The 26,006-nt window shown below is 41.8% G+C and overlaps 1 protein-coding gene across 7 annotated transcripts in view; it reads left to right on the plus strand.

Moving 5' to 3' along the window:
• Window positions 1-26,006, plus strand: part of arid3c (AT rich interactive domain 3C (BRIGHT-like)) — a 535,055-nt gene that overhangs the window by 465,473 nt on the left and 43,576 nt on the right. For all 7 annotated transcript variants that reach the window (XM_059989582.1, XM_059989584.1, XM_059989581.1 and 4 more), the window contains exon 4: window positions 10,960-11,143. In XM_059989582.1, coding sequence (XP_059845565.1) covers window positions 10,960-11,143 — 184 coding nt within the window. The remainder of the gene's footprint in view (window positions 1-10,959; window positions 11,144-26,006) is intronic.

The following is a 26,006-nucleotide window of genomic DNA, read 5'->3' on the forward strand; positions in this document are numbered from 1 at the left end:
TCTAAAAGTAACAACAAAAGTAGAGTACACCTTTATCCCATTCTCCCCATATTTTTCTTTCAAGTAATTTCTGGAGTTAAAAAACTTAACAGTGGCGATGAGGATGTTGTAAATGTACCTCGCTGTTGAAGTGGAGAGAGATGTTTGAGATAATAAAATAGAAAATCACAACACATGTTCTTTGGAAGGGAAGAGACAAACAAGTTAAAAAAAAAAGACAGAATTTGGATGAATTCATGGGTTCATAAATGGTGAATAATGGATGATAATAATCATAAATAAAAAAAGGAGAAATGGCTGGCTAAATTAGAAAGATTGACACTTTCAGTTGCATGAGAGATTAGGTACTGTACACTCAGCGAATTGAGCTGTAGTTTGAAGCAAATGAAATAGCCAATGAGAAGCGAGTGCCAGCTTTGCTGAGTGCATCGCATTTAAAGGCAAACAGTTTGCTTTGAAGCTTAACTGCTCTAACCAAAACAGCCAGAATGAGCTTTGCTGATAACATGAAAGAAATGCAGGAACATTTAGACACAATGGATTTGTTGATTGTTGAACACTTTAGGTTTCATAAGCAGAATCAAAATGAAGTGGAGTCCATTTCAGCGTACATGGCTGCATTGAAGAAGTTATCTGTGCATTGTCAGTTCAGCAATCGGCTTGATAATGCACTAAGCAATCATTTAGTTTGAGGAATCTTACAAGAAAACATTCAAAACCAGCTCCTAACTGAAGTACAACTTACATTTATGAGCAGTTGAAATAGCAGTATCAATGGAAACAGCAGGCAGCAATTGAGTTGCTGTCAGGAGTGAAAGTGAACATGGATGCAATTGCAACATCTGAACAGAAACCGGCCTGGCCAAACAAACTGTGTTACTGTTGTGGCAGGGGCTCACATACATCACATCCATCAGACCAATGTAAGTGTAAGGTGCAAAGAGCATGTTAGGTAGACAAAAGTAAATGGACTGGACAGGGAAGAGAAAAAAAATAAAAAGTCAAGTTGTTCATTTCAAAAAGAGCACTAATCTGCATGCTGTTGATTAAAAAAAAAAGCCTGATAATGATGAGTGACAAAGGACGGAGTAACCTTGGGACTTGCAATGTGAAAACTAACAGGCGACAAGCAATATGGCTTACACTAGAAGTGAACAGCAAATTAATTAAAATGGAATTGGACACTGGCACAGCTGCTTCAGTCATTCCTCAAATTGAGATTGAAAGGCATTTCAAAGCTACTGAACTAAAGCCTGCAGTTATCTAATTAAGAGCTTGCACTGGAAAAAAGATAACTCCTGTGGGAGTGATATCCGGAATAGTGAACAACCAACAAGCCACACTGGGTGGTGGACAAGCAAGGAGATAAGGTGAGATAGGGAAAAGAGGATGCCCTCTACTGTCGTGATGAGCCCACACTCAGGTTGGAGGAACAACACCTTATATTCTGTCTGGGTAGACTCCAACCTAATGGCACAAACATCAATTTCTTAAACTTCTGGTAATTGTCCCACCCCTCTCCTTCAACAGTCCCCATCCCCTTTTCCTCTCTCACCTTATTTTCTTGCCTGTCGATTGCCACACTCTGGAGCTCCTCCTCCTTTTCATTCTTCCATGGCCTTCTGTCCACTCCTATTAGATTCCCCCTTCTCCAGCTGTGTATCTGTTTCACTAATCAACTTTCCAGCTTTTTACTTCATCCCTCCTTCTCCTGGTTTCACGTATCACCTTGTGTTTCTCCCCCACCTTTTAACTCTACTTCCCATCTTTTTTTCTCCAGTCCTGTTGAACGGTCTCACCCCAAAACGTCAACTGTATGCTCTTTCCCATAGATGCTGCCTGGCCTGCTGAGTTCCTCCACCATTTCCTGTGTGTTGCTTTGGATTTTCATCATCTACAGATTCTCTCATGATTAGGCTAGGATTAATCGGAGCTGAGGGGTTGCTGAGGCAGTGTCCCCACGGGCTTGAAGGTCTGGAAGGCCCTATTGCATGATGTATCACTACATCAATAGATATATTCTGTGACTGTTGCTCAGTGGCTGCCGAATAAAGCTTAAAAAAGTTATCAATTGAAACTTGAGCTGTTCTTTCTCTTATCTGATAAAGCTTCTAGCAAAGCAAGGTTTATAGCTATCAAACAACTACATCTAATGCTGTGGTCTGCAGTAGGATGATTGTTTGAAGATTGTTGTCTCTTTCTCGATACAGAAAAACATTTTCCAAATCCTTCGCACAGTTTTGGATGTGGTGCTAGCTTGGAACAGTGTAAGAGTCTAGAGACAGAAAGATCAGAGTGGAATGAAAAATGAAGGTGGCAGGCAGCTGGAAGCTTGAAAGCTTGAGTCACCCTGAGAGACTGAATGAAGGTTTCTGCAAAATTAATTTCTCCTTTGTGACGGAGGTGATATGCTTTCTGAATACATTAAGCTGGAAAAAAGTGCAAGTGCTTCTTTGCCTGACTATTAGGTCTCTTGATCTCTTGATCTTGATCATCAATTCTACCAGCGCTTTTGATAAGGTGAGACATGAATAGCTTATAAAAATCCTTCAGCACTTGGACACTGATTTGAAAGATATCAGAATCTGCATAAATTTATATAGGGAACAAATAGCAAGATTGAGATTTGAAAATGAGACGTGATTTTGTCCAGATTAAGAGGGCAGTCAGACCAACTCTCGCCCAACCTATTCAGCCTTAATAGTGAGAAGTTTCTAATGGAAATTAGCAGTATTCCAGGAGTGAAAATTAGCCGATACAATTTGTACAATCTAGGATGGGTAACACAGTGCTGATAGAAGTGAAGAAAGAGAAGCTCCAAGTGCTAAATAAAGTCATCAAAGAAAGTTCAGGGAGAGGATTGACCAACAACTGCAAGAAGGCCAAATGTATGGTTGTCACAAAGAAAGAAATACAGAAACTTCAACTGAAAATGGGCAACAAAACAATTATACGAACATTCAATTACTTAGGGAGCATGATGGTACGGCTGATGTTGAAAGTAGAGAAGGATTGGGATTGATAAATCTCCATTCAAGAGTTTGAGCATTTAAAGAAAGACACCAATTCTATGGGTAGGAAACTCAGTGTTGTGGTGCTACATTCATTCCACACTAACATATGGAAGCAAATGTTGGGCAGTGTCAAAGCAAAATGAGGGAAGACTTGAAATTGCAGAAGTGCATTTTTTGGGAACAATGATGAAAATCTCGTGGAAGGACAGAGTAACAAATGAGGAAGTGTTGCAAAAAGCTGGAATAAGAAAAGAAGCTGATATCATCCATTAGGAAACAGCAGCTAGAATTTTCTGGGATATGTACTGAGGAAAAAAAGAAGCTCAAACATTTTGCAGTGACAGGAAAAACTGATAGAAGAAAAAGCTACAGTCAATAGTACATGATATTCATGAGTTACATCAAGGGATGGATGGGCAAAAGTTGTGAAGAGCTTATTAGAACTTCTCAGATTAAAACCAGATGGAAGACCATGATCGCTCGTGTGATATGACACAGCACGTAATGATGATGATGACGATAGTGGGGAAGAGATAAAAGGCAGGTATTGTTTCAAAGATAACATGTAAATTTCTGTTGTGGCCATAGTTTTGAATCCAGAGGTTAAAATAATAACTCATCCAACAGCCCATTCCCTTAGCAACATCCCAGCCCAACCCAATCCTCACCTTTATTACCACTGCTCAAAATATGGGAACTTACTTGGAAAATCAATTGATACTTCAGCTAGTATTGGAAAGTTTATATTTTCTGAAGCCAGAACAACTCTCAATAGTATAAAATACACTCAATATCTAATCAGCCAATCAAGGCAGTAACTCAAAGCAGCTGGGAACAGCTTCTTCCCCTCTGACATCAGAATTTTGAATTGTTCATGAGCCCATGAACACTATTTTTGCTGTATTTATTTATTTTGTAATTTATAGTAATTTAATGCCTTTTCACTGTACTGATGTCGCAAATCAACAGATTTCACGTCATACACTCAGTGACTGTTTTATCAGGTACGCTTGTTCACCTGCTCATTAATACAAATATCTAATTATCCAATCAGATAGTGGCAACTCAATGAATAAAAAATGCAGACATATTTAAAATGTTCAATTGTTGTTTAGACCAAATATCAGACTGGGGAAGAAATGTAATCAAATTGACATTGACCATTGGACTGATGGTTAGTGCCAGAAGGAGTGATTTGAGTACCTCAGAAACCGCTGATCTCCTATAATTTTCACACATGACAGTCTCTAGAGTTTACAAAGAATGGTGCAAAAACAAACAAAAAAAAAATTCCTGTGAGCTGCAGTTCTGTGGGAGAAAAAGCCTCTTAATGAAAGAAGTCACAGGATAGCCACTGTTGTTCCACTGTTTAAAAATGGCTTTAAACATAAACCAGGGAATTATAGGTCAGTGAGTCTGACATCAGTAGTGGGAAAGTTATTGGAAGGTATTCTAAGGGACTGGACATGTAAGTATTTGGATAGACATGGACTGATTAAGGATAGTCCGCATGACTTTGAGCATGATAGGTCATGTCTAACCAATATTATATAGTTTTCAAGGAAGTTACCAGGAAAGTAGATGAAGCCAATTCAGTGGATGTTGTCTACATGGACTTTAGCAATTGGTGCTGGATCCTTTGTTGTTTGGCATCTCTATCAATGATCTGGATGATAACATGTTAAATTGGATCAGCAAATTCACAGATGACACCAAGACTGGTGGTGTAGTGGGCAGTGAGAAAAGCTATCTCGGCTTGTGGAGAGATCTGCATCAGTTGGGAAAAATGGGCTGAAAAATGGTGGTGGGATTTAATGCAGAAAAGTGCAAGGTTTGCACTTTAGTAGGACCAACCAGGGTAGGTCTTAGACAGTGAACAGTAGGGTACTAAGCAGTGTGGTAGAATAAAGGGATCTGGGAATAGAGGTCCATAATTCCTTGAAAGTGGTGTAGCAGGTAGATAGATAGGGTCACAGAGAAAACTTTTGGTACCTTAACCTTCATAAATCAATGTATTGCGTATAGGAGATGGGGTGCTATGTTGACAGGGATGTGACAGTAAATTAAATAACCATGTATTACAACTATGGTGTGCAGAAGAGCATCTCTGAATGTACAACATATCAAACCTTGACATAGATGAGCTACACCAGCAGAAGACCATGAATGTTCACACAGTGGCCACTTTATTAGGTACAGGACATACCTAATAATTGGGCCACCGATTGTATATGAAGTAGATAACTTAAAAACCCTGAAAACTCTTGCCTCATTTTGATTAACGGTGAGCGTTGCAACATCATTAAACAAAAAAGAAATCACATCCATGCCAATGTGATTTACAAATTCTCCTTTAAGGACATCCCAGTGTACATGAGGAATTATAGAGCCAGACATATATTTAATGAACTCGTCTTTATGCTATTATCATAAATCTGCAGCTTACAATAGGCTGTTCTCAGCTAAACTCAGGTTAATTAGAAAGGCCAAGTGTACAAAAGAACCACTTACACACACATTATCGGGTTCAATAATCTGCTTTCTGCATTGATATATCATTCCATATCTCATGATATCAGCAGTGCAGTTTCAGTATTTACAATCTCCCCAGCAAATGTGAAGTTGTTATTCATGAGTAGAGCCATAGATCGTTGGGTTCCTCTTGATGTTGCTGTGCTGAAGTATTGCACTAATTAGATTATTGGTCCTAGTTGATGCTGCCTTGCCAAGCACTGAACGAATTAAGGGGGAAAAAAGTTATGGTTAAAAGCATCAGTTCAAAATGTAAGCATGGTTTAAATTTGAAGTTTGACTTATTTAATTTAACATATATATATATATATATATATATATATATATATATATATATATATAATTAAACGAGTCAAACTTCAAATTTATATATATAACTATATATATGATTTGTACTGCTGCAGCAAAACAAATTTCATGACATATGCCAGTGATATTAAACCTGTTTCAGATTCTGAAATTAGGGTTTCATATTCCCAATCTCAGTTGTACATGGTCACTACTTTGTAATTTCCTGTATGCCACCTTCTGTACGGGCACTCCTGTCCTGGCATCTCTTTATGGACATGTAATCAATCAATGTATATAAGCTAACTAATGTATTTATATTTATTGTGTTTCTTTTTGTGTTGCATCAGATCTGGAGTAGTAATTGTTTGGTTCTCCTTTGCATTTGTGTACTGGAAATGACAATAAACAATAGAAATTCCTAAGATTTTTTTTATGATTAGTTTTATTTGTCACAGGTACATCACAGCCTACAATGAAGTGCATCGTTTGTGTAAACCAAATTGGCAAGGATTGTACTGAGCAGCCTGCAAGGGTCACCACAGCTGCAGCACCAGCGTAGCATTCCACAACTCACTAACCTTAACTATGTGTCTTCGGAAAGTCGGGGATAACCAAAGCACCCAGAGGAAACTCATGCAGTACAAGCTTCTCACAAGCAGTAGTGGGAATTGAACCCCAATCTTAGAGCTCACACTGGAAGGTTGCACTAAGTGCTATGCGACTGTGCCAGGCCCACCACGAAGCTTTATGTGTTAGAAACCATTTTGTATTGATGTCATCGGAATGTGGCAGAAAGTTGCAGGAAAAGGTCATTCAATTCCATGAGGTAGCTCCACCATCCAAAAAAGTCTTGGCAGATCTTCTACTTCTAATGCTCTTGTTTCATCCCCATATTCTTTGATTATCTTAATATCCAGAAATGTATCCACAGACTCTCAGGGCTACCTGGACTAATCCTCTTCCCACCCTGTCTCTTGCAAAAATGCTACCCCCTTTTTGCAATTCCTCTGTCTCTGCTGCATCTGCTCTCAGGATGAGGCTTTTCATTCCAGGACAAAGGAGATGTTTTCCTTTTTTAAACAAAGGGGCTTCCCTTCTTCCACCATTAACTCTGCTCTCAAACACATCTCTCCCATTTCCCGCACATCTGCCCTCACCCCATCTGCCCACTACCCCACTTGGGATAGGGTTCCCCTTGTCCTCACCTACCACCCCACCAGCCTCCAGGTCCAACGTATAATTCTCCGTAACTACCGCCACTTCCAACAGGATCCCACTACCAAGCATATCTTTCCCTCCCCCCCTTTCTGCTTTCCACAGGGATCGCTCCCTATGCGACTCCCTTGTCCATTCGTCCCCCCCATCCCTTCCCACCGATCTCCCTCCTGGCACTTATCCTTGTAAGCGGAACAAGTGCTACACACTTCCTCCCTCACCACCATGCAGGACCCATTCAGGGTCCTTCCCGGTGAGGCGACACTTCACCTGTGAGTCAGCTGGTGTGGTATACTGCATCCGGTGCTCCTGGTTGGCCTTTTATATATTAGTGAGACCCGACACAGACTGGAACACTGTTTTGCTGAACACCTACGTTCAGTCCGCCAGAGAAAGCAGGATCTCCCAGTGGCCACACATTTTAATTCCACGTTCCATTCCCATTCTGATATGTCTATCCATGGCCTCCTCTACTGTCAAGATGAAGCCACACTCAGGTTTGAGGAACAACACCTTATATACTGTCTGGGTAGCCTCCAACCTGACGGCATGAACATTGACTTTTCTAACTTCTGTTAATGCCCCTTCTCCCCTTCTTACCCCATCCCTGACATATTTAGTCCCCCTCCTTTTTTTTCTCTCTCTCTGCCCATCACTCTGCCTGTTATTCATCTTCATCTGGTGCTCCCCTACCCCCTTTCTTTCTCCCGAGGCCTCCCGTCCCATGATCCTTTCCCTTCTCTAGCTCTGTATCCCTTTTGCCAACCATCTTTCCGGCTCTCAGCTTCACTCCACCCCCTCCGGTCTTCTCCTGTCATTTTGCATTTTCCCCTCCCATTCCTACTTTCAAATCTCTTACTATCTTTCCTTTCACTTAGTCCTGACGAAGGGTCTTGGCCCGAAACATTGATAGTGCTTCTCCCTATAGATGCTGCCTAGCCTGCTGCGTTCCATCAGCATTTTGTGTGTGTTGCAGAAATGCATCCATCTTTGTCTTGATTACAATTAATGATTTAGCCTCCAAATTTCAGGCAGTAGAAAATTCCAAAATGTATTGAATCAGTATCAGAATCAGAATCAGAATCAGGTTTATTATCCCCAGCATGTGACGTTAAATTTGTTAACTTGGCAGCAGCAGTTCAATGCAATACATAATATAGAAGAAAAAACACAAAATACAATAATAGCAAATAAATAAATGAATTACAGTATATATATATATATATATAAAGTGAGGTAGTGTCCAAGCGTTCAATATTCATTTAGGAATCAGATGGCAGAGGGGAAGAAGCTGTTCCTGAATCACTGTGCATGCTTCTATAATTCCAACCTGATGGTAACTGTGAGAAAAGGTCATGCACTGGATGCTGGAGATCCTTGATAATGGACACTGCCTTTCTGAGACACCAGTCCTTACTAACCTTAACCGTACATCTTTGGAATATGGGAAGGGAACACAGAGGCAGCCCAAGCAGTTACTGAAAGAACTTGGAAGACAGTGGCAGGAATGAAGTGCCGATCAATGATTGCTAAAGCTATAAAACAGATTAAGACTGATTGAACGATCTGCCATTTTGCTGACTCAAAGTGGGTTTCAGAAGGCGAGCGGCCTCAAGGTTAAAGACAGGGGGTGAACCAGTGATTGAGTCCATTTTTTGCCAATCTCACTGATTTAAGTGCTGAGGAAAATTTGGAACATCAAGGCAAGTGTGGAAGGCAGTCGAGTGTTTTGCACCGTTTACCAGCTACTCACTCGCTGCTGGGTGAGGAGAATGGCTGCATGTAATGGTCTGTCTCTCTTCCTCTAACTCACTGCTCCTGAGGGGGAAGGTCCCAACATTGGAATGATCTCTCCCTCGATTCTGTTAGAGGATGGTACCAAAGTCCCGGGCCTGTGGTTTATGGACAATAGTTCGATTAGACTCTTTCAATCTTGTGTTTTTGTGTTCTGTGCTCTCGCCTCTTCTTTCTTCTTGTTGTTAGCTGGCTGGTGGCATAGGGTATTAGTGCCGAACTTTGGAGCGAAGGCTCCTGGGTTCGAATCCAGCCGGCCCCCTTGCATGCTTTCCAACTGTACTGGGTTGAGCGTCAAGCTAGCAACTCGGCCTTGTGAAAATAAGAAAGCCTGCTAAGAAACTTCCCTGATGTTTCTTTGTTTTATGGCTGTCCGAAAAAGATGAATCTCAGAGTTGTGTACTGTATACATACTTTGATAATAGCTGTACATTGAACCTTGAAATTTCTAGATCATATTCCAGGGTGACTGCCGTTTACAAATTCAACATTTTATTTATCAGCGGGAGTTTCATTACAGATATGTGATGGGCTTGCCCTTGTGCACAATATAAGACCTGCAGAGTTTTATCCCTTTTGCTAATATTGGCAGGATCTTGGTCTGCTACTGACAGATTTGATCAGACTGAAGAGACATTTTTCACAGGTTATGTTATGCCAGCACATGTGCTATAATAATTCAAATAAAGTGTAGAAGTGACCCTCACATTTCAGATATTTGGGAACGGAAACTTGCCCTTCCTGAATTCACAGATCACTGACTAATAATTGAGCTATTGAATCAAGTTCACTCTTGCAGAATTTATGTGAAGCCAAAGTAAATAAACGCAAGCAACAGACACAAAACTTGGCAGGTCAGACAGCATCTATGGAAGGGAATAAATAACAAAATGTTGTGCTGTAATCCTTCATTCGGATTAGAAAGGAAGAGGGCAGAAACCAGAATAAGAAGGTGGGGGGGGGGGTGGGAATGGGAGGGAGTAAAGTGAGAGGGGACTGATATACCAGAAGTTGGAGAAATAGATGTTCATGCCATCAGGTTGGAGGCTATGCAGACAGAATATGAGGCATTGCTCCTCCAACTCAAGTTTGGTCTCATCATGGCAAGAGAGGCCAAAGATGAACATGTCAGAATGGGAATAGGATGTCCCATTGAAATGGGTAGCCATCGGGAGATCCTGTTTTTTGCAGCAGCAGAGCAAAGGTGCTCTAACCATGTGCTCCCCCAATCTGCATCAGGTCTCACTGATGTAGAGGAGGCCACACTGGAGTACTGGATACAATAGATGACCCTGAAAGACTTGCAGGTGAAGTGTCACCTCACCTGGAAGGACTGTTTGAGGCCTTGAATGGTGGTGAGGGTGGAGGCTTTGGGACAGCTGCAGTGATAAGTACCAAGAGGGTGGTCAGTGGAGAGTGAAAAGTGGACAGACTTGTTTTCCAATTTCTGTTTCTTGACACGTGCAGTTGACATGGTTTCACATGATAGTAAATCGTAAAATAGATAGGGTTTGTTTTTAGGAATGCAAGCCTCCCACCTCCCGTAATACACGGGACACCTGGATAATAATTTTCAGAAAATAAATGATCCAACAATGATTGGAACAAAGTATGTAACTAAATATCTGGTAACATTTGGCCTGGTCTCTCTATCTATCTATCTGACTATCTATCTATCTTTCTCTCTCTCACTCTTTCTCTCTCCTTTTCACTCTTTTTCTTTCTCTCTCTCGTTCACTCTTTTCTTTCTTTTTTTCAACAAATATTCGAAGATTTCTATTTCCAAATCACTTCTTGGTTGATTTTACCTCCCATTCTTCTGTGGTTTGGTGAACCTTGATCCATGACCTTTCACTTTGCTTTTTCAATAATATTAAGTATCTGCTCCCTTTTAAAAGTTATTTTAAAGTGAACATAGCAGAAATTCTTTGATTTATTATCTCTGTAACATCAATACATTGGGAAGAGGAGTGAATATTTTTTTCTCTTTTTGACAGAAAGTGAACAATTAGGTGTTTTACTTAGTCAAATTAATTAGCCTATAACTGTGGGATGTCTGTCGATTTGTTGAAGCTAATGTAATTGATTGTGGATATTTTTTTCATTTACACAGGGACTCCAGTGAATCGGATTCCCATCATGGCTAAGCAGGTGTTAGATCTGTACAGTCTGTACAAGCTTGTCACTGAAAAAGGCGGCTTAGTGGAAGTCATCAATAAAAAGATCTGGCGCGAAATCACCAAAGGCCTCAACCTCCCTACCTCTATTACCAGTGCTGCTTTCACCTTGAGAACCCAGTAAGTAATGCAAACATGTCTGGCTACTGATTTTACAATGCAACATATTTGCAAGGATCATAATACAGAAAGGTCAGCTGTGGCTGTACAATGTGTAATATCTCTGGATTGAGAAACATAGCTTTCTGTTTTTGCAGTATGATTGGTCGAATGGACCAATTCTAATCCTATATCATGTAACCAATGGTCAGTCATCTCCAGAGACCCTCTCATGTGGGGGGAAAGCAGAGAACATTCGGGGTGGGGGGGGCTTATGGAGAGATAAGAGCCTGGGCATGTGGTTCCTGACAACGGCAAAGCCATTTTCACTCATCTATAGTCTGTGGGCTTTGTTGTCCAGCTCTGATTGTCGCCTCCTCCTTCAATCTGGATTCAGGGAAGAGCTTGTGAATCCAGAGTCACTTTTCAGCTATATCTCAGATTTCTCTCTTTTACTAACATGTACAGACCATTTATGTTTCATGACAATTTGTCCGTTGTTATCACTATCAGAAACTTAATTGACTTTAAATGGCCAGGATTTAAACTTAGTTCTCCGGTTTACCAATTTGTAGTCATAGGGCAAGCAGTGTATTGCAGAAACTCAGAGGAGGAGGTGCTAATTAAAATCATTGCAGGTGGGAGAAATCACCCATCAACATGATATATAATGTTCAAACCCCAAGACACCAGATTTCAATTTAAAATTGAAATATAAAATATAGACAGAATGTAAAAGGGGAGAGATAGATTAATATTTGTCGTGTATGTATTCTTCTCAGTTGTGCTAAAGAAAACCACATCAAGGATTATACATTCTGTGGCCACTTATTAGGTGCACCTGTAAAGCTGCTTGTTAATACAAATATCTAATCAGCAAATCATGTAGCACCAACTCAATTCATAAAAGCATGTAGGCATGGTCAAGAGTTCAGTTGTTACAAAACATCAGAATGGGGAAGGAATGTGATCTAAGTGATGTTGACTGTGGAATGACTATTGATGGCATACAGGATGGTTTGAGTATCTCAGAAACTGCTGATTTCCTGTGATTTTCATGCATGACAGTCCTAGGGTCTACAGAGAATATCAAAAGAAACAAAAAAAAATCTAGTGAGTAGCTGTTCAGTGGACAAAAATGCCTTGTTAAAGAGAAGGGTCAGAGGAGAATGGCCAGGTTGGTTCAAACTGACAAGAAGGTGATAGCAACTCAAATGACCATATATCGCATCAGTGGTATGAAGAAGAGCACCCCTGAACACACACTTGTCAAGCTTTGAAGTGGATGAACGACAGCAGCAGAATACCACAAACGTATACTCATATCATATTATATCAGGTACAGGAGGTACATATTTATGGATGGGATGCCATAGTAGCATAGTGTCTGGTGCTGCACTATTACAGCGCTGGATGTAGGAATTCAGAGTTCAATTCTAGCGTCCTCTGTAAGGAATTGAATTGAATTGAATGATCGTTATTGTCATTATACATAGGTACAATGAAACTCTGTTTGGCTTCCTCTCAGGCAATCAAACAAAATGGTAGATAAAAACAAGACAGTAATAGAAAGACAGTATTAAATAGATAAGTGGCAGAAAATAAGTTGCAAAGAGTCTGTACGGACTCCCTGGGGAATGCATGGGTTTTCCCCGGGTGTTCTAATTTCATCCCACAGTCCAAAGATATATGGTGTAGGTTAAATGTTCATTGTAAATTGCCTTTGATTAGATTAGGGTTGAAATCGGGCCTTGTCAGGGTTGCTGGGGTAGTGCAGCCTGAAAAGTCGGAAGGGTCTTCTCCATGTTATATCTCTGAGTAAAAAATAAATACATTCTATTGAATATTGTGTGCCTCCAATCTTTCCTGGTTGTTTTACAGTATGGTAGATTATTTTTTTGCTCCATCTAAATTGGAAATGGTATCCACTAGTTTAACACAAGGACCCAACATACAAATGACCTTCCATACAAGCAAAACAAGAGTAGGCAGCTGCATTTTCAGAAATATCATTCTATATAAGTAGGGAGAGAGGTTGGTGGGCATGTGGAAAATATGGAAGTAAGTTGTAAAATATCAGGCAAGGTCAAGGACAAAGAGGCCCATTAATCCTCATTACAAGCCGTCACTTCCCAGCCTGACAATCATAGCATTGTGGTAACCTGCTGTGCTACCAGCCCACCCCATGAAAAGTAAATAAACTGCAGATGCTAGAAATCGGAAATAAAAATGGAAATTTTGGAAATGCTCAGCAGGCAAGATAGAGAGAATAAACAGAGTTAGCACGTCAGGTCAATGACCCTTCATCCGATTTGGGATTTCGGGGGTAACGGTATGATTGCAGCTTCATTGTTCGTTTGCTCTTGAACTTGCATTTTACAAACCTGAAGATTTGATCCTGGTGAAATTGATACTAGACATTCAGTGGGTATGCTTTTGGAGCTTAATGATCTCACCAATTAGAATAAAATGGCACTTGAACCCAGCTCAATTGATGGTTGTTATAGAATAATTTGGGATGTTCTTTCAAATTAGTGAGTGGTCAATATGCGAACTTAGACTACTGCTTGTTTGGTACAAGATCAGGACAAGCAAGTTCCAGATTCTAAATATTTTCGTTGTTGGCCAAAAAAAGTACAAGACAAACTCTATAAAGCAGTCTGTAAGAACCAATATGTGTAAATCAGGAGCAGGCCATTCAGTCCCTTGTGTCTGCTTTACCACTCAGTAAGATGATAGCTGATCATTTACCTTAGTTCCACTTTTTTCATCTAACACCAGGACATTATTTTCTGATATTCTATTGACTTGGTATTGGTATTAGTTTACTACTGTCACATGTACAAACCCACATAAAAAGCTTCACTTGCATACTGTTTATAGAAATCAAATCATCAAACAGTGCACTGAGCAAGGAGAAGGTAAAACAATAACAATGCGGAATAAAGTGTAAAAGTTAACGAAAAGTGCAGTATTTGTCAACGTGGAGTAGACAGTGAGTTTGTGAAGCCAGTGGGAGCAAAGGAAGTTGGGAATGATGAGGGTGAAGTGCCACCAGGGGGGTTGTGGGACAGGTGGCAGAGAAGGTGTGACAGTGGTGGGGGTTGGTGGGGGTGCAGACACACCCAACGCTGAGACACCAAGCAAAGTCATTTGATTCCAAGCAATTGGTTTACTGATCATGTGTCTCTGGTGTCTGCCGCTCCCTCCTTTTGCCTCCCCCTTTGCACAACCATGATTCCCCTCTCACTGCCCTCTTCCCACTCTCAGTCCACAATAGAGACCCATATCAGAAACAGGTTTATCATCACTCATTTATGAAATGAATTTTGATTTTTTTGTGGCAGCAGTCCAGTGCAATACATAAAATTACTACAGATATTGTGCAAATATATATATACATGTGTGTGTGTCTAATACCTTTACACAGTTCTGTAGATTACAAAATTCTTGCTCTTGTGTACTTACTGGGTCCCTAATTCCCTGTTTGCTCTCAACCTAATTTTTTTAATCATACGGATACATTTCCTACTTGGCAACTTGTAGAAGCATTCCACAATCTATTGGATTTTGGACACTGATATCTAATATTGCCATAGCTACCTTTTTCAAAACCCCAGGAAGCAAGTCATTTATTTGGTCATGGGAATTTATCACCTTGCAATCCTATTAACTTTCTTCCAATCCTTAACCATCGCAATTGTCCACTATTTTTGAGAGTTTTTGCGGAGTCTTCCATGAAAGCAAACAAGGTGTTTAAAGAGGCCGTTTTGTTGTGTAACATCTGTTCTTTCTAAACAAGTCTATAATCTTCTACCAGCTCTCTGATATCTACTGCAAAATCTGTTTCAAATCTCATAAATGAATTTACCATTTTGAATGGTTGAGAAATACTAGTGCATGCAGTCCACTTATTACCCAACTAGCTGCCAAACAGCAGTCATCATTGTTAGCGATACACACAAAATGCTGAAAGAACTCAGCAGGCTGGGCAGCATCTGTGGAAAAAGAGTACAGTCAGGTTGTTGTTGGCTACATTATAAATGTTGTAATCTTCAACTGTATGTTTCCTTTAACAATAGTCGCTGGCAAGTACCCACTTCCACAGCCAGATTCACAGGAAAAGAGTCAGGGTTGGTGACCACAGGGCCGTTCAGTCCTGTGCCACGATTGGGAGGAAGTAGATAGTGGGGTGCATGGAAGCTGATGGATGGGCAGGCCTCTACGTCAGTGAGACACGACATAGATTGGAGGACTGCTTCGTTGAACACCTCTGCTTCATCCACTACATGCAGGATTTCCCAATGGCCGACCATTTTAATTCCATTCTTATTCCCATTCCAACATGTTGATCCATGGCCTCCTCTACAGCCACGATGAGAACACTCTCAGGTCAGAGGAACAATACCTCATATTCTTTCTGTGTAACCTCCATCCTGATGGCTTAAACATCAATTTCTCTAACTTCCAGTAATTTCTCTCCCTTCCCCCATCTATCTTCCCATTCCTCATTCTGGCTTCCCTTTTACCCCTTCTCTTCTCCTCACCTGCCTCACCTCCCTCTATTGCCACTCCTCCTTCCCTTTATCCCATGACCCACTCTCTTCTCTGATCAGATTCCTTCTTCTTCAGTCTTTCATTTTGTTCTCCCTATCACCTCCCAGCTTCTTACTTCATAACCACTCTCCCCAGCCACCTACCTCCTGCCTCAATTGGCTTCACCTATCACCTGCCTGCTTGTATTCCTTCCCCTCCTCTCCCTCCCTCCCCCCCCCCCATACTTTCTCATTTTGGCTTCTTCCCTTCCTTTCCAGTCCTGATAAGCAATCTTGGCCCAAAAGATCAACTGTTTACTCCTCTCCATAGCTGCTGAGTTCCTATGCTACTATGAATGGGCAGGAGAATGGCCATCGAGTGATGAATATCCAGATAGGGGAGCGGCGGATGTCGGTGGATGCGTAGGAGTGGTGGGGAGGGCATGTTGGGAGCCTGCGCTGTCTGATCCTCCGGAGAGACACATCAGTGTCTGGGGGCTCAGGAGATGAGTATTATGACTGAGGGTGAGGGCAGTCAGAGGAGTGATGGTGACGTTGGTGAAGGTAAGGAACTAAACCTAGACGGGGGTCCAGTGCAGTACTGCCCTGGGAACGCCAGGCTGTCCTGGGAATGCCCAACGCTTATGGTTGCTAAGGTAACATTGGGATTGAGATTGGTGTTGGTACATTATTGTCACATGTACCAAGATAGAGCTTTAATTTATTTTATTTTATTTTATTGAGATGCAGTGCAGAGTAGGTCCTTCCATCCCTTCAAGCTGTGCTGCCTGGCAACATCTGATTTAACCGGAGCCTAATCACAGGACTATTTATAGTGACCAATTAATCTGCCAACCCATGTGTGTTTGGACTGTGGGAGGAAACTGGAGCACCCGGCGGAAACCCACGCAGTCTCGGGGGAAAATGTACAGATTCCTCACAGACAACTATTGGAATTGAACTCAGGTTGCCGGTACAGTAAGGCGTTATGCTAACCACTACACTACCTTGCCGCCCCTTGTTTACATTCCAACAGTAAAGAGAATGTTTAGGGTGGGTTGGATCTTTGAATATGCTGGTTGCTTTAATAGGGCAGCAAGAAGTATAGTTCAGAATCCATAGAGGTGGGAGAAGCAGTGGGGATGGGGTGCTGGTTCCTGTCGGGTGCTGGGCTATGTCCACAACTCCCTACAGTTTCTTGCAGTTACGAGCAGAGCAGTTTCCACACCAAGCCGTCGTGCATCCAGATACAATGCATTCTATGTTGCATCAATAAAAATTGGTAAAGGTTGATGGAGACATGCCAAATTTCTTAGCATGGACTAGGACTATGCTTTCCCTTTAGTGCTTGAAAAAGAATGCTGCTCAGTAAATGATGTGTCCTATGGTGAGTGAGGCTGGGATATTTTCTTTTAGAAGAGAACTCTTAGAGTGAAGATTTGAACAAAACATAAAATAATATTGAGGGATCTGATGAAAGAGTCTAACGAAAAACTGAAGGTGTCAAGGACCAGAGGTCATGGAGTATAAAGGGAAAGACAATTATTAGTGACAGGAGAAAAAACTTTATTACTTAGCATACGCTTGGAATGTTGTAAGCATTGCTCACAGATGTGTGGAGGCATGTTTCATTGTGACCTTCAGCAAGGAATTCTGCAAGTAAATAATGAGGAAAAATTTGCAAGACTACAGGGAAGGGGCCAGTGGGTGGAATTAATGAGTTGCTCAGAGACAATGTGAATACAACGAGCCAAATAAGCCACCATACATGTCAGGACGAGGCCCTCCATTCATCGGAGACAACCATTGATGCACCATCAATAACTCACACTGAGACGTAAGGCGAGATATCGGCTTTTATTGACTGGAAGAAGGAACCAGGAGTGAGTGTCCATCATACTATGACCTGGAGACTGAGGCCGAGCGTCAGGCCTCAGATCACCTTTATACAGGGGCCTGTGGGAGGAGCCACAGGAGCAGTCAGCAGGGGGCGTGTCCAGACAGGCACATAGTTCACCATAACCATGTATGCTGCGTCCCAGCATCAAGCCTGGGCAGTACAATATGGAGAGCAAGCTGTTGCCCATGTCGAAAGCTCACCCTCTTCACACAGCTAATGGATCAACAGGAGTGGCAGAGACCGATGCAGTTTGGCTCCAGCAACATCACAGCAGTTGCCAATCAGTATTGAACTCAACATGGGACTGCCTTAGGACTCCAGCTCCTGATTTTCCCTCGGAGATTACTTCTGAAGCCTTCTGCATGAGTGGGTGTAGCTGCAAGGCAGCGGAGGTTTGAGATCAGAGTTTTCCTTCTTTAGATGAGCTACCAATCATGGCCTATGAGTCCCATCTGCCTGAAGTGACTGGTTTTGTGGCCTCTGTCGATCATGGTCGACCATGTGTACCGCGCCTCTGGTAGTCACCGGGAGTGGCTTCTCCAGGGCACAAGCCAGGGCAGAGTTGATATGGAGATCTGACCATTGCCCATGCAGTGGGACCCTCCTCTCCATGCTGATGACAGGTCCAAAGGAACGACGAAAGTCGATACAGTTTGGTATCAGCAGCATCGCAGGAGTTGCCGTGCCGGTGCTGGGTACAGCAGTCAGCCGACCTTCGGGACTTCGACTCTGGATTTTTCCATTGGGTTTACTCCGAAAGCCTTTCCCGTGAGCGGATATAGCTGTAAGGCAGCGGAGGTTTGAAATCGGAGTTTATCCTCTCCTAGATGAGCTACCATCCGTGGTTAATGAGCCCCATCTGCCCAGAGCAACTGGTTTTAAGGCGCCATTGCCTGCATTTGCCCCTTCTCCTGTCAGTGAGAACAACTCCGCCAGGCATAAGAACTATGCCACATGTGAAGGCCAGGAGTTGGACTTGGTTGTCAGAGGCTATTTGAGATGCACACCATGAAGAGCATTTAATAGGTAGTAGGAGCTTATCGACACTACCACCCCCAGCTATGATGAGATTAAGGAGCATGCCACAACTGCTCTTAATTCTATGTGCATTCCTCATTCAGAATAGAGTTAGATTGATTCCTCAAATGGGGAATTAACAGATTAAACAGACTGGGCCTAAACTCTTTGGACATGAGAAGAATGAGAAATGTTCTCATTTAAATATCCAAAAATATCTTGCAGAGTTTGATAGGGATGATGGAGGAATGTGTCTCCCTGTATGGTCTCAATTTAAGCAATCAGCCATTCAGGACAGAGATGGATATAAATTTCTTCCTGCTGAATCTTTTTGACTATTGAATGCTTGGAATTTACTACCCAAAATGTCTGGAGGATCATTCCCTAATACCATTCAATTCTGATATGTTTTGTTAGATCCAGCTGTTGTCCATAAGGAATTTGCACATTCCAAAGTTGCTTCGGTTTGTATGTTGATTTAGAAGCGTGGGCTCTTTGGGTTGGAATGACCTCTTAGCATGCTTTATATCTAAATAAATAAAATATCTTTTGAGTATAAAAAGAATGTAGGAAAGCACTATTATTAATCAAAAACATCACAATTCATCTTCCATCCACAGATTGATATGAAGGTCCATTGCCTCTTCTAATGTCACACTGAGGCCAAATGCCAGTTGAAGGAGCAACATCTCATATTCAGTCTGGATAGACTTCAACTTAATGGCACAAGAATTGATTTTTCTAACTTACGATAACAACTTCCCCCTGTTCCACCAGTAATCACTCCCAACTTTTGCTTTTCCACATTCTGGTGGCCCTCTCATCCCTTCTCTTCTTTTCCCCGGTATCCAGGCCTGTCTATTACCTGCCTCCAATTCCCCAACTCCTTCCCTTTATCGCACTGTCCTCTCCTGTCAAATTCCTTTTTATTCAGCCCTTTGACTCTTCCACCTATCACCCCTTAGCTTCTCACATCATTTCCTTCCATCATCCCTCTCCCACCCAACTATCTTCCCTCTTATGTGGTCTCACCTATCATCTACCAGCTTGCCCTCCTCCCCGTCCCCTCATCTTTTTATTCTGGTTTCTGCTGCCTAACTTCCTGAGTTTCTGCAGCATTTTGTCTGAGTTGCAAAGGTAGAGGATAAGTTATGAATAGCAGTGATGGTACAAGGTAGAAGATAAGTTATGAATAGCAGTGACGGTACAAGGTAGAAGATAAGTTATGAATAGCAGTGACGGTACAAGGAGCAAAAGGGAGAATAGAACTACAGCTGAGTGAATGTGGTGACCCTGTCATCTCTGTCTCAGAGGACAACGTTCAGATGAACCCTTGCGAGGTAACAGGCCCTGATGGTGTACTTCGCAGGGCATTGAAAATCTGTGCCAACTAACTGACAGGAGTGTTCAAGGAAATATTCAGTCTCTCACTGCTACAGTTGAAGGCTTTTACCAGCTTCGAAAATGCAACAATCGTGCCAGTGCCCTGCCGAGCAGGGTAAGATTCTTCAATGACTTTTGTCCAGTTGCACTCGCATATACCGTGATGAAGTGCTTTGAGAGGCTGGTGATGCCCAGAATCAACTCTTACTGAAGCAAGGACCTAGAGTCAGTGCAATTTGCCTATCACCACAATAGGTCTACAGCAGATGCAATCTCACTGGCTCTCCATTCGGCCTTGGATCATCTGGAAAATGGCTATACTTACCTCTGGCTACTGTTTATTGGTTACAGCTCAGCATTCAACACAGTTATACCCGCAGCTCTAATCAATAAGCTTTAAAACCTGAACCTCTGTACCTCCATCTGCAACTGGACCCTTGACTTCCTCACCAGGATTCCATGGTCAGTGCTGAGCGAAAATAACGTCTCCAATCACCGACAATCAACACAATCTCAAGAATGCATGCATAGCTCATTGCTCTAATCTTTCTAGACACACAACTGTGTGACTAGGCACAGCTCAAATAACATCTATAAAGTTGCTGATGTCACAACTATTGTTGGCAGAATCTCAGATGGTGACAAGGAGACATACAGGAGCGAGAGGGATTAGCTGCATGAGTGTTGTCATAGCAACAACCTTGCACTCAATGTCAGTAAGACCAAGAAATTGATGGTGGACTTTGGGAAGGGGAAATTGAGGGAATACACGTCAGTCCTTATTGAGGGTTCAGCATTGGAAAGTTGTAAACTCAGCTAGCTCCATCATTAGTACTAGCGTCCCCAGCATCAAGGACCCCTTCAAAAGGTGATGCCTTAAGAAGACAGCATCCTTCATTAAAGACCCCATGACGCAGGACATGCCCTCTTTTCATTCCTACCATCAAGAAGGAGTTAGAGGATCCTGAACACACACACTTAACATTTTGGGAACTGGTTCTTTCCCTCAACCACCAAATTTCTGAATGGCCAATGAACCCACGTACTCTAGTTCAATATTTTTTTATTTCCTTTTCGCTCTCTTTTTGAACTACTTATTTAATTTTTTAAAATTTCCAATGGACTCCAGTGAATTGAAACACATCGGGACCAGTGCATTGTGGCTCAATTAAACAGCTGCCCCAATTAGCCAAAGTTTCATGGAAAGATTTAAAAATCTGTAAACAGGACAAACTGCAATTTAACTGAGTAACAAATTATGTATTTACATGAAATACAGAACAAATTAGAACTTCCAGAACGACTGCTGGTTGTCCATTTTATCTGACAATGACAGAAAACCTGTGCTGGAGAATTTTTAAAATGGAAAAGCCTTTGCACCAGGGTAGTTCTATTCTCTCGACCTCGAAAGCCAGAGGCCGGTGGGATGAGTAGATGTCACATCTACAGTTACAGTTGATGGCCATGGCTTCTTCTGTGTCTTGTCATGTGATTCGCTCTTCACATACCATTACAGAACCACTTTACTGGCCATTGGATCTCTCTGTAGATCTCATCCACCTAGTCTGCCAGAGCTGACTTCACATGCTATGAAAGGCATGTCCCTATCCCACTGGGGTACGGGACCCACCAGCTACCCTCATCTGGTTTAGTCCAGCCATCGAAGTGGTGAACTGGATGTGGTCGCTATCACATGAAACAGCTAATTGGAGCCACAGATGAGAGCTAAGGTGAGCAAAGACAACATTCAAGATGATTGCTGAGACCTTCAAATTCTTCATAGTTCCTAATTTTCGCTTGCAGCCGTTTCTGGCATTTCTAAGTCTGAATGTTTGAAACTGCAGTCAGCAAACAGTTCTGAATTTTCTCACTGCTTACTTCTTGTCAACTGTCAGTGACAAAAGTCACTGTTTTTTGAACATAAACACATGCAACTGACAGTATTTAAAAACTGCTCTCTCTAAGAACGATGTCGTGTCTAACGACCACACAACTGATGCGAGTTAGCAGCAGTTCGGCAACAGTCTCCTACCACAATGAAGTGGCATATTGTCCCAAATAAATGAATGGAATCCCAGGCATTTTCTTATTTCTTTTTGTTCTTTAAGAGTTATCCCAAGTAAGCAGCTGCCCCATTTAACCAATGATCCAATTAACTGGAATCCACTATAGAGTTTTCTTATTGTAATTTGTAATTTTTTTACTATTATGTATTGCACTGTACTGCTGCCACAAAACAACAGATTTTTCCATATGCCAGTGATATTAAACCCGATTCTGATGATCATGACTGACTGGTGTTTCTATTTCTCCTGCTTGTATGTTGAAACATAATATTGAAGTATTCAGTTGAATTTATAGAGCTACACAAAGCCATGGGCCAATTGGGCCTCTTTTCTGTACTGTAGTGTTCTATGACTCAATCAGCATATTTTCCTTTACTATTACAATGCTGTAAAAGCAACCAATAGTTCATTCTCCAGACAAAATTTCCTTTAGAAATCTTTTAGAGGATCACTATCAAATGTCTTCTGAAATCAAAGTGACTTTGGAACATAAAGCAGTTTAGTGATCCTTCAGCCCATAATGTTGTGCTGTCCTTTTGACCTATTCCAAGATCAATTTAATACTTCCCTTCCGCAAAACTCTCAGTTTTTTCTTTCATTCATGTTCTTATCTAAGTGCTTATAATTTTTATTTGCTGGTTTATTCTCCTGTCAGATTACTTCTTCAGCTCTTCATCTTTCCCACCTCTCACCTCATAGCTCGATCATCTCACCTTACTCACCCACACATCATCCCCTCACCTGGTTTCACTTCTCACTTTGCACTTTGCAGCTTGTATTCCATCCCTTCCTCTGAAACTTCCTATTCTGGCTTCCTCACCCTTCCTTTCCAGTCCTGATGAAAATTCCCAGCCCACCCAGAACATCAATTCTTTATTCCTCTCCAAAGATACTGCCTGACCTGCCAAGTTCCTCCAGCATTTTGCGTGTGTTATGCTGGATTTCCGGCATCTGCAGAACCTCCCATGTTTATCCATCTCTCCTTTCCATGGCCCTGTAATCAAACAAACACAGTAAGATTTCTGTACTTCAGTATACATAGTTTCCTGTCATATGCTCGCAAGTAATTTTGTAACCTGAATTTTATCTGTAATCCTTTAATATCTGTATGTTATAAGGGCATATTAAATAATGTTCAGCTGAATTTTCAGCTTTGATAACCTGAGTGGAAAGATAATGCTTAGAGGATTAAATGAGCAACTATGGTCTTTTTCACAATGCTGTTAATGTTCTGGCCATATCAATAGAAGAAGTCCATCTAGTCAGAATAGCAGCCTTGTATTTAGTGTTACTGCCTCACTACTCTGGGGACCAAGGCTTGATTCTGGCATTTGTGGAGTTTGCACGTTCTCCTCAATGAACTACCTGTTATGAATTTCCACCTGGTTTCTTCGCACATCCCAAATATGTGCTGGTAGATTAATTGGTTACTGTAAATTACTGCTCAATGTAGGTAAGCAACAAAGAATCAAAGAAGGGTTGACAAGGATGTGAGAGAGAATAAGTTGCAGGAGTGCATCAAATTGCTACACAAGTAGGTAGGATGGTTAAGAAGTGATATGGTGTACTGGCCTTCAGGACTCAAGGAACAGAGTTCAAGAGATAGTGTTAATGTTGCAACTCTGTAAGGCTCTGGTCTGACCACACTTGGAGGACAGTGTTCATTTCTTGTTGTCTCATTATAGGGAGGATGTGGAAGCTTTGGAGAAGGTGCAGAGGAGATTTACCACAATGGTGCATGAGTTAGAGAAGAGCTCCAACGAGCAAAGGCTGAGTGAGCTAGTGTTTTTTTCTTTGGAGGGAGGGAGGATAAAAGGCAGCTTGATAGAGGTGTTTATGATTATAAGAGTGGATAGCTAGTGGCTTTCTCCCCAGGCAGCAATGGCCAATACATTCATTTACGGTGATTGGAGGAAACTTCAGGGGAGATATCAGAGGTAGAGATTTTACAAAGAGAATGATAAATGCCCAGAACACACTACCAGAGTTAGTGGTAACATTTAAGAGACTATTGGATAGACACATGGATGAAAGAAAATTGGAGGGCAAATGGCAGTGTGTGAGAGGCATTGAATTTATCAACAAGTAGGTTAAAGGTCTGGGCTGTATTGCACTGCCCTATGTTCTTTGTTCAATGATCTAACTATAAGTAGAGGAAAAGGGACCTATGTGATTGATCTGCTGTGAGATGCTCGCAGTAGTTATGGGGGATTTCAACGTGCAGGTGAACTGGGAGAATCAGGTTGGTGCTAGACCACAGGATAGGGAGTTTGTAGAGTGCCTACGGGATGCATTCTTGGAACAGCTTGTATGAGAGCCGACCAGAGACAACGCTATTCGGGATTTAGTGTTATGTAATGAACAGGATTTGATAAGTGATCTTGCAGTAAAGGAGCCATTAGGAGGTAGTGATCATAATATGATAAGTTTTTATCTGCAATTTGAGAAGGATAAGGGCAGCTCGCAGGTGTCAGTGTTGCAGTTGAACAGGGGGAACTGTGGAGCCATGAGGGAGGAGCTGGCCAAAGTTGACTGGACGGATAGCCTAGCAGAAAAGACAGTGGAACAGCAATGGCAGGTATTCTTGGGAATAATGCACAAGGTGCAATATCAGTTCATCCCCCAGAGAATTAAGGATTCAAAGGGGGGAAAGGGGCCACAGTGGTTGACAAAGGAAGTCAGAGATTGCATAGCATTAAAAAAAAGAAGTATGACAGAGCTAAGGTGAGTGGGAGGACAGACGATTGGGAAGTTTTTAAGTAACAACAGAACTCAACTAAAAAGACAATACAGGGAGAAAAAATGAGGTACGAATGCAAGCTAGCCAGGAATATAAAGGAAGATAGCAAAAGCTTTTTTAGGTATGTGAAGAGAAAGAAGATAGTTAGGAACAATGTTGGGCCCTTGAAGAATGAATTGGGTGAAATTGTTATGGGAAACAGAGAAATGGCAGAAGAATTTAATGAGTACTTTAGATCTGTTTTCACTAAGGAAGACACAAGCAATCTCCCAGATGAATGGATGGGCCAAGGACATAGGGTAACAGAGGAAATGAAACAGATTGACATTAGGAAGGAAACGGTGATGAGTAGACTGATGGGACTGAAGGCTGACAAATCCCCAGGTCCAGATGGTCTGCATCCAAGGGTACTAAAGGAGGTGGCCCTGGAGATTGCGGATGCATTGGTAATCATTTTCCAATGTTCCTTAGATTCAGGATCAGTTCCTGAGGATTGGAGAATGGCTAATGTTATCCCACTTTTTAAAAAAGGAGGGAGGGAGAAAACAGAGAACTATTGACCTGACAGCCTGACATCAGTGGTGGGAAGATGCTAGAGTCCATTAATAAGGATGAAATAGTGGCATATCTAGATAACAGTGATAGGATTGGGCCGAGCCAGCATGGATTTACCAAGGGTAAATCATGCTTGACTAATCTGTTGGAGTTTTTTGAGGATGTAACCAGGAAGCTAGACGGGGCAGATCCAGTGGATGTAGTGTACCTCGATTTTCAGAAGGCAATTGATAAGGTCCCACATTGAAGATTGGTGGGTAAAATCAAAGCCTAGGGCATCAGGGGGAAGACATTGACATGGATAGAAAACTGGATGGCAGATAGAAAGCAAAGGGTAGCGGTGAATGGGTGTTTCTCGGAATGGCAGGTGGTGACTAGTGGGGTGTCACAGGGTTCGGTATTGGGACCACAGCTGTTTACAATTTACGTCAATGATTTGGATGAAGGCATTGAAAATAACATCAGCAAATTTGCTGATGATACTAAGCTGGGTGGCAGTGTGACATGTGATGAAGATGTTGGGAGAATTCAGGGTGACTTGGATAGGCTAGGTGAGTGGGCAGATACTTGGCAGATGACGTTTAATGTGAATAAGTGTGAGGTTATCCACTTTGGGAGTAAGAACAGGAAGGCAGATTATTATCTGAACGGTGTAGAGTTAGGTAAGGGAGAAATACAAAGAGATGTA

The sequence above is a fragment of the Hypanus sabinus genome, chromosome 14, assembly GCF_030144855.1.
Source record: "Hypanus sabinus isolate sHypSab1 chromosome 14, sHypSab1.hap1, whole genome shotgun sequence".
NCBI classification, from domain to species: domain Eukaryota; kingdom Metazoa; phylum Chordata; class Chondrichthyes; order Myliobatiformes; family Dasyatidae; genus Hypanus; species Hypanus sabinus.